This window comes from Mugil cephalus, chromosome 5 (assembly GCF_022458985.1).
Source record: "Mugil cephalus isolate CIBA_MC_2020 chromosome 5, CIBA_Mcephalus_1.1, whole genome shotgun sequence".
Taxonomy (NCBI): Eukaryota; Metazoa; Chordata; class Actinopteri; order Mugiliformes; family Mugilidae; genus Mugil; species Mugil cephalus.
Window position 1 is genome coordinate 179,455 of NC_061774.1, and position 16,458 is coordinate 195,912.

Here is a 16,458-nt window from a genome sequence, read left to right on the forward strand (position 1 = left end):
TTTCTCTTAATTTATTAACTATGTATGTTTCTGTATGGTTGCGTGTTCCTCTTTGTTTTTCTGTCACTATGTATTTTATGTATTTCTTAGTTTGTGTGCTTCTACCTTGTCTGTGACTCAGACAAACAAGACAGCAGGTGGTTTGTGATGCAACGTGAGGCATATATAATAAGTCTGCTGCCTTTTTGTAAGCTCTCCCGAGCTTAGGAAAATCATTGGTTATAAGGGAAATAGGTCTAAGATGTCAAAAAAATACACAATGAAACATTTTTCTGGAACTGAAAATGCTGCAGAAGTAGTGTCTTTGGCTTAATGGTACTTTAACAACTTAAGCTGAAAAGATTTTATGACCATTTTTTTTTTCATAGTAAGCGACTTTGAATTACACATCATTGGGTACCCCTATGTTTCCCAGAGTTGGCAAACTGAAGATGCCATCAACGTTCAAGCTCCTGCTCTTGTATGGGACCATCCTGTGCACCAGCTTTGCTTCTCTTCCAGTAACTGGCAGTTCGAGACAAGCCATACAGAGCACTGGATCACTAGTCTGGCTCAGGAGTACCTCCTGGGACCAGAGAGAATTGACAGAGAGAGATGGAGAATACCTGCAAGGGATAAAGAGACTAAGGATGCTTTACTGTAATGTGGGCATTGGCTTCCACATTCAGGTCTTGCCAAATGGGAAGATCACAGGCGTACATAGTGAAAACAGTTACAGTAAGTAATTTTGGATTTTCACAATCCATGTAAAGATATGCTGGTATAATATAGACTGTACTAGTATATGAATATATACTAGCTGTTATAGATAATATATCATTTTACTTTATGAAAAGTTTGCAGAAGAGAATTTTGGTTAAACCTAAGTCTATTAGCACTAAGGGCTGTCACAAACTAATGCATCTGTGTATAAACCCCATCATGGTCTACAGAGGCAGAACAGGGGGAAGCTTGAGGCTTACACTGTCACTTTCAACCATGAAAATGTCATCTTGCTGCTAAAACTGAAAAATCAAAAACACTAACTTGAAGTTATCTTACATGCCAGCCACTGCAAGTCGTAGACAACTTTGGTTTGGCTTTGGCGATTAAAATAAAGGATTGGAGTGAGACAATCAACAACGCGCACACTTCATATCAGGTCAGATTAACATGTAATGCATCATCAGTTTCAGTGTGGAAAACGTCATGAGTTAGACTAAATCGTGACTAAAATTACTTTAAATTAATCCTTATTTAGGGGATTCTAATGCTAATGCTAACCATGAGGTAACGCAACATTAGTTGAGTGTTTCAGGGTGCCCTAGCAGAAGATGCTACTTGGTTCTGTTCACATCTTATATTATCATTGTTAGAAAGGCTTTAATTGATAAAGACAGCCCCTCTGTGTTCGTATGGATAAAAGTTGTTGTTCAAATTCTTCTATTGTAATCTTGCACATGTCCATTCCAGACATTGTTATAGGCGTCAAATGATTTGTATGCCTTCAATTTTTCTTTCGTGTAGATACTGGGTTTCTCAATTAGGTACGTGTAAATGTCTGGCCATTGCATGGTGGGCAGTCCTGTCAAATCGTCCATCACTCTCTGACTGGACAATTTGACAAACTACATTAAGTTAATCGGTATTTGGGGGATTCTTGTTACATGTTAATGCTAATGCTAACACAACATTAGTTGCGTGCTTCAGGGGTGTCCAAACAGAAGTTGTATTCACTACGTTACCCTCCACAGTGTTACTTGATAGTGTTGGGTCGTTCACGAATGGTGTCACTAGACTTACTTACTTCTTCTACTATCTTTATTGGAGAGGCCAATTTGCTGAACGTGTTTTTTTCTCACTGGGGTGATGAAGTCTCACTCTGCAACAGTTCTGGTGAACCTGCGGCCCTCAGTAAAGAACTGAGAGAGTGGTGGTAGGGCCAGCCTGTGGTGGATTTTTAATACCAGGCTGGCATCACTGCTAGCTGAGGATGTTGCAGTGATTGTAATAAATGGGTTTCCTGTCCAGAACCTTCAGAGCCTGTTTCTATACATTTGGATGTGGACTGTTGTGCCAATACTGACAGGGGGCAAGTCATTTATGTAAAGGCTGAAAAAAGGGGCCCAGGATTGATCCGTGTAGTACACCAACATCGTGCCTGTCTTGTTTTTAGACAAAATAAATAAATAAATAAATAAATAAAGTTACTGCCCCCTGTAGAGGTGGAATTCCATCAAATATTTTACATAAAAGGATTAGATTATTCACTATTATCAAATATACAATTTTCTTGCCATGAAACCCTATCAAGTCTAATAATTGGGAAATCAATAAGTACAGGAATATATTAAATTTAAATCTTTAATCATTGGTTTATGAGTGACAGTGATTTAGTTAATCAATTCACAAAGATATTGTCACTCTTTTTAGATATGGTACTTTTTTCTGATTTGTGTTCATAATGGCTGAGTTCATAATATAGGACAAGTGGGATAGGCTTCAGCCCCCCTGTGGCCCTCCAGAGGACAAGCTGTTAAGATGAGATGATGAGATGTTGATAGTTTATAGTTCTTGTGGTGCAATATGTTTAAAGATAGTGTAGTATACAAACAAAACAATAACAATAAATGCATAAAAATAACTGGCAGTTGGTGATATACCATGCTTGTAAAATACAATATGTTATTATATGTGCCCAAAAGACCTTACAGTTATATCAGGAAATAAGGGATCGGTGATTAGTCCAAATTATGCAAATATTGTTTACAAATCCAAAAGACTAAAACCCCAAAAGCAACCACGAAGGTGACAGTGGCAAGGCAAGGAGGGGGGAGAAGGATATAATAAAGAATCTCATGCATGGAAGTTTAATAGTTACTTTAATACTTATCTGAGAGATCAAGATGATAATTCAGAAATTAATGAGAGTGCATAGATAATCATCATGTAAGACTAACTTATTATTTCATAATATTTACAGTAGCCTATGTCCAAATGAAATAGGAACAATAGTAGTAAATGTGATGACTGAGAAAGAAGTTATGTAAAGGGAATGTTGAATAACATGTTACGCTGAGTCAGAATTGTATGTTACAGTAAACTGATTCATTTGTGTTGTGAGGTGTTGACGTAGATAAAGTGTGGAGGCAGGGCTGATGTATTAGAGTGTTCCAACTGAAATACACATAAGCAAAGAATGATTTTTAGTTGAAAAGGCAAGGTGTTAAAGACAAAACGTTTGTGTTAAAAATAGAATATCTTTTTGACAGACTGATACATTTTTAACAATGAAGAACAGAACAGAAAAAAATTTGCTTAAATATGTTAATGACATGAAACATGAGAGAGTGATTTTTTTGTATAGTAGTTGTGTAGTTGAAGTGTGTTGTGTAACACAAAGATGTGATGGGAGGGATGATGCACATACACACATAAAACAAATAAATAAATAAAACAAAGACCACAAAAAAAAAAAAAAAAACAATAGACCAAGCACGCATACACACGCAGACATTAAAATTTTAAAAACACTGAGGAGTTTAAGAGCAATGAGGAAACGTTATCCTACCCTCACCACCTTGAAGTTGGGGAATGTAATAAAACTATAACTATAATAATAATAAAAAAAAATGTATACTCATCTCATCTTCCATACCACTTAATCCTCACTAGGATCGCAGGCTAACACAGAGACAAACAACCATTTGCATGCACACCTAGGGTCAATTGGGGTCACTAATAAGCCTAACGAGCATGTCTTTGGAGGTGGGAGTACACAGAAAAAACCCACGCGGTCACCGAGAGAACATGCAAACTCCACCCAGAAAGGCCCGAGCAGACTTACGGATCGTGGGAGACACAGGAAAAAATGGGCCATCATGGTAAACACAGAAGGCCGGCTATGTACTTGGTAAAACCGGCATTTAGAAGGCTCGCGCTAAGACTAATGTGACCATATATGGTTAAAAGGATTGCATAATTTTGGTAAAACTTTGCATATAAGATGCTGCTAAAACCTGAGAGATCTAGGGTATAGTTAAAGCAATTGGATAAATTCTAGGACCAAGACCCTTAAGGCTTAGAACCAGTTAGAGATTTAAAATGATCGAGCAGACAGGTAGCCAGTGTAGAGATTTAAAATTGGTGTAATGTGTGCTCCCTTTCTGATCCTTGTCAGAACTCGTGCAGCTGAATTCTGGAGAAGCTGGAGCGGAGCAATACTTTTCTTAGGGAGACCAGAAAGAAAAGCGTTACAGTCAATTCTGTAGGTGATGAAATCATGGATTAATGAAACTGATTTAGAAAAAAGGATGTAGGGATGGGATCTAATGCAGAGGTTGTGAGTTTTAGTTGAGAAATCACCTTTGTGATTTGGTGCGGTGTGTCTCCAAGCACATCAGGAAATGTAGGAGGATGAGACCGTGTCCCTGTCTGCTTTTGAGATGTCCTCTTCTCCAACAGCAGAACAAACTAAAATAAAATATAATGTTCATCAATGCCACCTGTGTAGATATGTATACATATGGGTCATTCCTACTGTTCGGTGCCATTTGAGTCCCCATGACATACTACGGTATAGGGTATTTTGGGTAAAAATGGGCTAATACTTATGTCTAAAAGCTGGGCTTACGTAGTTAACTGTTCTCTACCATCAAATACAATGATATGATGCAACGCTAATTGAAATTAAAATGATTTATTTTTAATAATAATAAAAAAAAATTATAATTAAATAAAGTGTAAATACTTTCATTACTATTTGTTTCCCGAATGTATTAGTGTGTGTGTGAATGGGCGAATAAGAGGCATTAACTTAAAGCACTTTGTAGAAAGGCGCTTTATGAAGTTCAGTCCATTGCCTATTAGTTTACGGGGCAGATTTCCCACATCCAATATGGCGGACGCGTTGACGTATTACAGCAACGGACCAACCCGCTCAATGCAGCATCTACTTATCTATTAGTATGGGTACAGCCACAGGGGTTATACACAAAAAGTAAACTAATAAGACAAATTTACTTTCGGTGATATTACAAGAGAACACATAGTTCGTAGATTGTGCCTTTATTTTGCTGCTGAAAGCAGTAACAGACGAGGGGGAAGTTGTCCACAGACACACAGATAAGAGTTGGGAGCAACAGCTAAGCGCTAGTAGATGAGCTAACGGTAGTTAAGAGCCAACAGCAGTAAGGGCAGTAACGGCTAAAAACATCAGCCGTTACCACATCTGCCATATCATAAACTCACTTTTTGTTGCTTTTTTTCAGCAAACACTCACTGACAGCTCATTGGCCTTCAGTAGGCTCCGGTTTCACTGAATTTATCTCGTTTTTCTTCCTTTCTTTCACTTCGGTCACTTTACAAACTCTGCTCCGACTTGATGCTCATAGATCAATGCTTGATAGTGTTGGGTCGTTCACGAATGTTGTCACTAGAATCAATCCAGATTATTCCTTTGTTTGCCTTTTGACATGTTTGTTTAGTTTTTTGTTTAGAAAGTTATTTAGATATTTGTTTTGTTTTTATATTTTTATTCTATTTATTTTATTTTATTTTTGCATATTTAAGCCTATTTAAGTTTATGTTTTCCTCTTATATTTTTAATGCAGGTTCCATATATTTAATTTTTTATGTTATTTTGTTGTAATTAATTTATTTGTTTTTTGCACTAAACTGAACGAGGCCTATTTTTATTTGTGATTGTTAAAATATTATAATAGTGTTTGTTTATCATTTTGCTTCATATTTATGTTCCACTTTCATAATTTGTTGTATTAATTTCAGTGGAATAAAGCATAGACAGTCACAAAGACTGTACTTTGTTTATTTGAAATGCTGTAAACGCATCTCTTAGTGTTGGGTCTTAAGCCTATATTGCAGAAAATGGAGGAATATAGTCACTGAGTTAGGAGAGTGATCCGGTCAGTGAATGCTACTGATCTACTTTCCACTTTCTCGAGTCAGTTCGCGAACGGATCACTTACTGATTCATTCGCCAAGTGAACCACCAGCACGCGAACGGATCAGTTATAGATTCGTTCGTCAAGTGAACTAGTACAATGCAGGTCGCGAGTCAGCCTCTGTGTCATTGCTGACCATTGGTGCCGACACAGAGGCTGAGATGCCGGAAGCCCCGCCGGTTGAAAGAGCTTTCTGGACCAAACGACTTTGGGGAACGGAACACACACTGTTTTACGTTTATAATTTGTTTAATTTCCACAATTAAAACATGGGATGGGAGTGAAGTGGGGTCGTGGGGGTACTAACTGACTCGATGAACGAATCAACTGAACAAATCATTTTAATGAACTGATTCAAGGGATTCGGTACAGTAAAAAGAACGATGGTTCCTGTAGTGTTACGCAAAAGATTCGCTGTCACTCTGCGATCATCCTTAGGTCTTTATTGACTCTTAGTAACATAACACTGGAATGAATGAATGACCACTGTTCTATTATTCGGCGACTGGACTCCAGTGTCACAACATAAAAGGTACGACTTTAAACAACTACTATCTATTCCTAACACCATTACAACACAGTTCCCATCACTAATGCTTGATGCTCTGTCTCTGTACTGATTTAAATGACACTCACACACTCAAAACAAACCGGTGGGCGGGGCTAAACTGTGTTTACAGTTCTCTGATTGGCCGATATGACCTGATGCATTCAGGGGACAGAAACACATGGGAAATATTGATACTGGACGAGACCATACATGCCGTTTTCTTAACAATTAAAACATTAATTTCCTTTCCTTTTCTTTTCTAATTCTTCCTGCTTTGCTTTGCTTGAGTGCAGACGCTTCACTCCTCTGCTCTCCACTCTCCACTCTACTCTCTTTTTCCCCCCATTGCATCCTTTCCTTTTGCAAAACTATTCATGGAAAGTGGGTCCTGGTTACCTACATATCACTGGGAGCTTAATTTAGGATAGTTACCGAAGGCCACCATTATTATTTTAAACTATTTTACTTTGTGAGTGTAGCATATCAGTAGCACAAGCCTCCACTATCGTGACTGGGATTGAGGAACTCAGCTAACAGGAGCGATTTAGCAGCAAGATGCCTCCCTTTTCCATGGATGATTACCACAAACTGCTCCAGAAGATAGTAGTACTGGAAACAAAAATTCCTCGGCTCAAAGTGAATGTGGAGATAAATGGCCATTATGGGAATTAAACTACTATGCCGATATCCCAAAATACTGAAAGGGAAGAGGCTAACAGAAAGCTAACTAGCACCACCAAGACTATAAATCGCCTCTCTCAGATGTGGGAAGACGGTTATCAGACAGAACTCAGCTGGGAACTTTTTTTTTTTTTTTTTACAATGGACCCCTACCAATGGTTCGACAAGGAGATGAGATATTCAGCAGGCTGATGGATTTTACCTTAACAAGTCAGGAGTACAGCTGCTAAGCTCCAACATTTTTTATTCTCTGCATCAGACACCAGCAGCCGCTGTCATGGACAAGAAGCTGGAAAAGCCAAGACAACAGCCCCTCCCACTCCACAATCTTGAAAACAACCCTTGAGCAATCTATCTCTGAGTCTGACTGATTTGTGCCAGGTCCAGGCTGCAATACTGATATCAACAATGTTCTTCCCCAGGAACAGTCATGGCCCTATGGAGTCCAGGCAGTCCTCTCAATCCCTTTGATAACAGGTAACAGAAAAGTGGTTAAACTGCTGAGAAATAAAAAGGGTTCAATTAAATCTACCAATCTATTGAGTATAGCTTGTCAATCCCAAACCTCACCAGTGCCTCCTGTTTTCCTCACAAGGTTAGCCATACTCAATATCAGATCACTCGCCAACAAATCTCTGTTAGTGAATGACATAATTTTGACCTATAATCTAGACTTTTTACTTCTTAGTGAAACATGGCTGACTGAATGTAGCCTGAATGTGCCACCATTATCAATGAAGCAGCACCAACAAATTTCAGTTTTGTGTTGAAGTGGTAAGAAGGGTGGTGGAGTTGCTGCCATTTTTAAATCAGTATTTCAGTCCAAGGAAACTTCATTTGGTGATTTTAGCTCTTTCAAATATCTCTGTTTTTAGTAAAGAGGGATCCAAAGGTTATTTTTATCATCATTTATCGACCACCAAAATACCCAGCAAAATTCTTTGATGAGTTTGCTGAACTGCTGTCAGTTATCTGTACTGACTACAACTTTTTCATCATAAAAGGGGATTTTAACATTCACATAGACAATAACATGGACGCAAATGTCAAAGAACTTTGTTCTCTACTTGACATTTTTGGCCTCTTCCAACATGTGAAAGGGCCACACGCTGGATCTGGTTATCTCAAAAGGTGTTGACATTTCTTCTGTTGATATTAAGGACTTGGCTCTTTCTTATCATTTCTGTGTGTTCTTTGAGTTACAGATAACTCCAAACATTCAGTAAACCTTTGTGTCTGTTAGAAAAGGGTACATAAATGAAAATACCAGTGTTAAGTTTAGGCTATAGCTATGTCACCAACCATGAGTGCAGAGACAGTGGATGAACCCTTGGATAATTTCACTCAAAAATCTCAAATGTCATGGATACTGTTGCACCTATTAAAACTAAGATGACCTCAATCAGACAGAAAACACCATGGACGAACACTATGATGGGAAAGGCTTTGAAAACAGAATGCAGCAAAGTAGAGCGTAAATGGAGAAAAACTAAAATTCAAATACACTATGACCTCTTCAAAAAAAGTCTTAACCAATTTTAACCACGGGTTACTCAAGGCTAGACAGCAACACCTATCTGAAATGATTAATAAGAACATCAACAATACTCGCACCCTGTTTGCTATGGTTGATAAGTTTACAAAGTCCCCAAAAGAGATAGTTTCAGAACTTTCTTCCACAGAAAAATGCAATGAATTTGCTTACATTTTCAATGAAAAATCAAAACTATAAGACTAAATATCAACACAAATCAGCAAAATAATAAAATGAGGCATTGCTTGAAACCACCTAGAAATAAATCAGCTATGGTGTCAGAATTTATTGCAGTTGACCACCAAAAACCATAGAGCAAACAGTTCAGCATCTTAAACCATCGACATACTGTCTTGACACAGTGCCATCCGACTTTTTTTTTAAAACTATCGTAAGCTCTTTCCAAACAGATCTTCAGCAAATGATAAATTATTCACTTCAATCAAGCACGTTTCCTAAACCCCTAAAAGTAGCTGCCATCAAGCCACTCTTAAAGAAGAGAACACTGGATGCTTCCATTTTAACCAACTACAGACCTATCTCAAATCTTCCTTTTATGGCCAAGATCGTTGAGAAAGCCAGCTCCACCCTCACCACCGGCAGTATGCGCCCCGGCGACTCCACGCCAGCAGCTGACGTCCGCCCAACGGGCCATGTTCTCACCCAAGTGGTGCTGGAGTCACAAAACGAGATTGTGAGAGCCACCCATGGCAACAATGATCATCTGGATCAGATTATTGCCGGCCTAGGCGAAATTGTGTCCTTGCCTCTTTACATGATTGAAATGACATGCTGCCGGGGCCGTATCGCTTCCCGGGATAGGGCGAGGTTGACGGGTCCGGCATCCGGTTCCTCAGGTTGGGGGATGTGCTCTGGCAGTGGTATGCCGTGAAGGTGTGCCACGTTGTGCAGGACACCAGATGCCATTACAATGCGGCACACCTTCTCCGGTCGGTAGAGCAGCGCCAGCGTCCCTTCAGCAGGCCGATTGCCCTCTCCACCACTGCCCGATTTAGGGAATGGAGGTCATTGTACCGCCTCTCTTGATCGGTCCTGGGGTTGGTGAGAGGGGTCAACAGCCACCTTCTCAGGGGGTAGCCACTGTCCCCTGGGGTCAAATGAAGGTAGAAACATGTGGAATTAAGTTTCCTTTGTTCATACACCATTTGAATGAATCACACCAACTTTTTTCCAATTGTTGTAGGTGCATTAGTGGGAACACAAATGACAAAACAACTTTGTTTGATAAGACTGATCACACTTTTAATAATGAGTGCGACTGATATAATGTTACATTTCCTACTTTAAGCACGCGTGTATTGACACTACTGAGCACAGGAAGAAGGCTTGTTGGAAAGCCCTGCAACTCTAATTCCACCAGGGAAAAAGAAATTACCGTATTTGGTGCACACATGCCCAAATGGGCATTGTTCTGGTTTACATTTGGGGACCACTAAACGGATAAATTATTTACTCACCGTGAAGCCACCCATCGCGCACCGTGCCAGCCTCCAGCCTGTTCCTAACCATGCTGTTGGTCAGAATGAATGAGTCATGCGTTGAACCAGGCCACCTTGCTACAATGTTCGTGAGCTGCATTTGCGCATCACATATTATTTGAACTTTTATAGAATGAAAATGTTTCCTGTTCACAAAAACAAATTCATCCTGTGATGGTGCCTTTATAGCAATGTGTGTGCAGTCAATTGCTCCGATTACATTGGGGAAACCGGCAAATTGCGCTTTAATGTTGACCTCTTCAACAGCATTGTATGGGAATTTGATGTACCTTGATGACATTTTAATGATCCCGTCCCACGCAGCTGGCATGGCTCAGCTCAGGGTTGACTGACACACTCCTGACCGGTCGGCCAGTTCCCGCTAGAAAGCCCTTGTTGCCAAGAACCCCAGTGTGGTGAGCACCTGTGTAGGCACAGACAACAACCCTGGCTCCGCGCTGTGTTGCGCTCTAGGGCCGGTTGCAGCTCTGTGCACAGCTCCAGTAAAACTGGCCTCGGTAAACGAAAACGACTCATGAGCCAGTTGTCGTCGTTTGCTAGTAGATCTTCGCGTTCTCTAAACACTCTCTCACGCCTAATACTACCATTTGCGAGATCTTCTAACAAAGACAAGGCTGCCATTGTTAATAACATTTTCTTCATCACTTTGCGCATGCTTTTACATCCACCAATGGTTACAAACACGTGTGTGTTAATTGCGCACTAATGTGTCTCTGATGTGCACATCCTCCGAGAACTACTTGATTTCACATTGACAGTTCCTCAGCGTCGCCCCTTAGTGTCGCCAAAGAAACAATAGCTGTGGAAACCGGCGTACGCCAGCCATGATGTTGGCAGAGGTCACCGCCCATTTCCACGGTCAATTCACTTTTGATACATCTGAGTGTTGACGTTGATGTGGGCGTACGCCACGTTTTCGGGCGCACGCAACTTTGATACATGAGGCCCCAGAACAGCCTTTTATCACCTTAAGAACATATCCAGAATTAAATGTTTTATGTCCCAATCAGATCAGGAGAAGTTGATTCTTCTGACTGAACTCCCAAAAAAGTATCAAACAGCTGCAGCTCATTCAAAACGCTGCAGCTCTGGTTTTAACCAGAACAAAGAGATCAGAGCATATCACTCCAGATCTCAAGTCTTCACATAAAAATACTGTGAAATAACAGAAAATTACTTTCTCGTAAAAATACAGTTATTTTCTATAATTAAAATACAGTTTGTGCTTGTAATTTTAACAAGATTTTGCCTTAATTTCAGGCTGTTTTAATATTAAATTAGAAACATTTTCACATTTTAAAACAATTAAATTACCTAGAAATATGGTAAATAAATGTTGTATTACAAATAATAATACTTAAATTTACAGAAATGTGGCATTATTAGTTGGTTTTAATGACATTATTTCATGGGAAGAGATTGTATAATAATTTATATTTGATCTAATATAACAGTATGACAAAATAATGAGATTCATCTTTCAAAACACGTCAAAAAACTGTTGCAAAACTATATATTTGGTTAGATTGCAAGAATTTACTGTTTTAGATATCAAATATTTATATAATAATTATATAATTTAATTTTAAAAGATATGGTACCGTTCAAGACGGTAGAAAACTGCCATGCCACGTCTCTTAAACTTGATTGTTTGCACATGCAGGCAAAACTGTGACTATTAAAAATAAAATCGTTTAAGAAAGGTTCTTTGGACTAAATTGTCTGTTTTTCATTTTTCAATTTAAGATCGTGATAAAATCGAAATCGTGATTTTATTTTAAAAAAAATCGTGATATGATATTTTTGCCATATCACCCACCCCTAATACAAGGCATTCATAACCTAATCAAGTCAGCATACATCCACAACATTGATTACAAACTTACAAATGAATCCATACTCTATCCAGACAGTTGACGAGGTGTGGTATCCATACTTGAACCACTTGTTGACCGTGGTGAAGTTGCAGTTTCTGAGCTGTAACCACCTGAAGAGAAGATTAGCATTATTATATAATAACAGCTAACAACAGTTTAAGAGGCAGGACCAGGATAAAGGTGCAAGATACAGCCTTTTCCAACACCACAGCAGTCACACAAGTCCCACTATGGATGACACCGTTGCTTTGGGACGGACAAGCTTGCGAGATTTCAACATAACACACTACAAAGAGTAGCAAAGAAAACACACGCCAGACTGACTATAGATGGGAACTAAATGAACAACATATTCTTGTGGGGAACTATTGCTACTGCTGGATACAAAAGTCATTTTTTTCTGTACATTGTAATAAAATCTGTGTTCATCCCATTATCCCATCCCATCATTAGTTGTGTGTCATTTGCTACCGAATCAGAATCTAGAGAAGATAGACCCAACCGATGATACTGTTTTATAAGCACACTGTCAATTCACTGCTGATGATTGTACTATATTACAGTAAGTTACAGGTAGATTCTATTATTTTTCATCCCATCTAACCCAAAAGAGTAATTGTGTGCAACAGATGCATGTACTCAACAGAAAGGGGACTCTCGTCAGACTGTGTTACTGGACTTGTACTGGCTCTGCTGAACTGCTGTTTGCTCTGGCTGCTTGGAGGACTGTCCAAGACATCTTGTTGGCTTTATTAAAAGGACAGATAGACATCACACAGCTCAATCTGGGTATATTAATACCTAACATAATTCTATCCTCAGTAGCCAATCGATATATTTCAACCTGTTCCTTTCTCAATATAATGCAGTACACCACCACTAAGACCCACTATGGAATCAATGATGAACAAGGTGTATAGTCATCACCTTTTTCAAAACATCAACAAAAATGTAGAGAAGATTCTTTGAAGTATAATTCATAGTAGAACTGCTGTATTGGACTGCATTGATTAGAACAGGTAAATAGGTATCTACAAATAAGTAGATTCTGAGTAGGCGCATTTTTTTAATGTGAAAGTTTATTCTGTACAAATTGAAACTCGGAGTCAACAATGCTATGCTTAAGTGAAATTACTCTTGTCCCACAAAGCTTGTACACATGCAAATGGTAATAATCTAGTTTCTGCTCAGGCTTCCAACATTTCATGCTCTGTCTTGCTTGTTTCACTTCATACAATGCATATGCTGGCATATAGGACACATGAGGTGTAACAATAAATTATACATGCTGGTCCTGCATCACAAACATGAGCTCAATCTGTCTGAATTCAAGTGCCTCACCTTGGTTTAAACACAGAAAGAGTACCTTTTCGTATTGAGTGCCTTTCCACTGCACCTTGGTAGCTGCTTAACATTGGGTTCTTTGACTAAGGTTTCTCCTACTGTGAAGCGCACTAATTCACTGTACAATTCAGCATGGAAAGAGGCGGAGTTCTTTACCACCAGTTTATGCAGAGAGAAAGAAAAAAAAATTATGAATCATGAAATTTGCCAAAATCAAAATAAATGCTACTGGTTGTGAAATAGTCAACCTAAACTGTGTTAGCAGATCTCCCCTCAATAAATTAGAAGATGATCAGCTTATCCATATTTTTCAGTATTGTTTTGAATTTCATGCTGACCACTGATTAGTGTCGCACCAAAATTAAAATGTGAAAAACCTTGAAAAAGGCAGAGTAGGTTGCTCCTCCTATATTTTTGAGAGGCAAGAGGAAGATCAAACTATTTGTTTTAAAAAAGAGTAACTGGTTGAAATAAACCATTACCAAATCTCAGTATCATTTATAAAACATTTGTTCTCTCTTCTTTGGAAGAAAATCCACTTAAAATGGCTCTTTAGCGACACCTGCAAGTGGAGGGGTAGGAGCAGTCTGTGTGGAAAGAAGACGTTGACATTTTGACACGTTCCATAAAATCCAGCTTCCTATCTTAGCCAGAAATCATGCCATTTCAAGTCACGCAGTTTAGGTTATATCCAAAAAAATTGTGAAAATGTAGAAGAGTATTGTTAATCTAGTATTGTTCATTGCTGCAGCTCTAAACAAATGTTCCTCTTTCTCTCCGCCTGTGTCAATTAGTTCACAAAGCAAACGTAATGACTCACTGTTACGTGATAAGCTAACGTTAGCGTAAATAAAATAAAAAGTGTGTGGTCTGGCTGACTACTAACAGTCATAGATATGTATCTATGACTAACACTGGCACGTGAAGAAGACGACGACGCCGCCGCCGTCGGCCATAATTTTGTCATCATAGGTAGCTAGCATTTCAATTGACGACATGCTAAAGCTTTTGCCGACTGAGTAAAGTCAGAGGCATGGTGGTAAATAAAGCTAATACTACTCAGCTTCAGTTTGATACTTGCCTTCTGCATTCGTCCTTCCGCCAGCCTCGACATTAGCTGCTGTTTGCTCCATGTTTCTGTGACCAAATGGGAACAGCCGTGTGGTGGTTGTTGACCTTGTTAAGCGTAACGTCAAAGACGGATGTTCAGTGTCCCAACAGCCAATGGCATGTCTTGTTGTTCTTCTTCTCCAACTGTTTCTGTCGACCAACCCAAACGGGAACCACGCTTTTCACAGCACGTACTCCAATGACATGTCGCCTTCACGTTTTTTTTTCTTTCTTTTTTTTTGTGTGTTTGTGCAGGGACACGTTGCAGCAGTAAAATGTCTCCTGATTACACGTGTTTTGTATAGATGTGCTGTGAAATAATTCAAGACGTTGTGATTTACATTGGATTGTATATATATATATATACACACACACACACACACACAGAATAGCCTACAGTGTTAAATAGTTATTTTACTATTAATTTCTCAGTAATTTTAAATGATTTTTCAAACTTTTTCTTAGTTTTAAAGTTGAATTTTACAGTTCCAGTACAATTCCATTACATATTTGTAAAATTACGATACATTTGTGAACATATTTTAACAATAAATATATGTATTTCTAATGTTTTTTGTAAAAGAACAGAAATATTGTGTTTTCACAGTTACAGTGATTTCACGTTAGTAATTTTTGTAAATTTAATTGGATTTTAAAAATACAGGAATGCTCTGTAAAATAAACAGTAAAATTATGTAAACTTTAAAAACTTTAAAAACCCTGTAGAGCTCTGAGATCTACTGACTCAGGTCAGATAGTGAAGCACAGAGTTCAAACCAGACATGGTGAAGCAGCATTTAGCCGTTATGCTGCACAGAACAAACTACCAGCAGAACTCAAATCAGCCCCAACTGTTAACACCTTTAAATCCAGGTTAAAAACATTTCTATTTTCAAATGCTTATGGCTGAGCTGTTTTAAATCATTTTAAGTAGTAATCTGCACTGTAACTCCTCTTAATTGCTGTGTGTGCGCACACAAACACACACACACACACACACACACACACAACCGGTCAAAAGTTTTAGAACACCACACTTTTTCCATTTTTTTTTTACTGAAAATTATTCAGTTTGTGTCACTGCACTCTGAAGTGAAAGCATAGTACAAATAAGTTATTTGAGTTGAGGTAGTTTTGGCATAGCTTGCGTTTTGGGTCATTATCTTGCTGTAGGATGAACTTCTGACCGACTAGGCGCATACCAGAGGGTATTGCATGGTGCTGCAGAATGCTGTGGTAGCTGTTTTGATTCAGGCTGCCGCTCACTCTGTACAAGTCACCGACCCTGGATCCAGCAAAACAGACCCAGACCATCACACTTCCTCCTCCATGTTTCACAGTTGATTTCACACACTGTGGAACCATCTTGCCAACTCGACGGCGTACAAAGATCCTGCGTGATGAACCGAAGATTTGAAATTTCGATTCATCAGTCCATAATACCTTCTTCCAGTCTTCAGTAGTCCAATGGCAGTGTTTCGTAGCCCAAGAGAGCCTCTTTGTCTTATTCTGACATCTTAGCAATGGCTTTCTTGCTGCAACTCGTCCTGTCAAACCTGCAGCTCGAAATCTTCCCTAAACAGTTGAAACTGAGACTTGCCTACTACGACTACTATTAAGCTGTGCTTGCAGCTGTTGTCCTGTGAGGCACCAATTACGCAAGCTGTTTACTCTCAGAAACTTGTCCTCTGATTCAGTTGTGGCTTTGGGTGCCAGATCGCTTCCTGTCAGAGTTTCCCCCAGTTTCTGAGTGCCTTTTGATGGTGAAGAAAACTGTACTCACTGACACCTTGACTTTCTTTGCAATTTCCCTGTAGGAAAGACCTACATTTTTCAGTGTTGTGATGGTCTGTCTCTCTTCCATTGTTAATTGTCTTTTTTTCACCATTTTTGTAGCAAC

General features: G+C 39.0%; 1 protein-coding gene across 1 annotated transcript in view; it reads left to right on the forward strand.

The window, feature by feature from the left end:
- Nucleotides 1–404: 404 nt before the first annotated feature.
- The window catches only part of LOC125008510 (fibroblast growth factor 4A-like), a 64,490-nt gene continuing 48,436 nt past the window's right edge, over nt 405–16,458 (forward strand). Inside the window, exon 1 of the mRNA XM_047585786.1 lies at nt 405–717. Coding sequence (XP_047441742.1) covers nt 405–717 — 313 coding nt within the window. The remainder of the gene's footprint in view (nt 718–16,458) is intronic.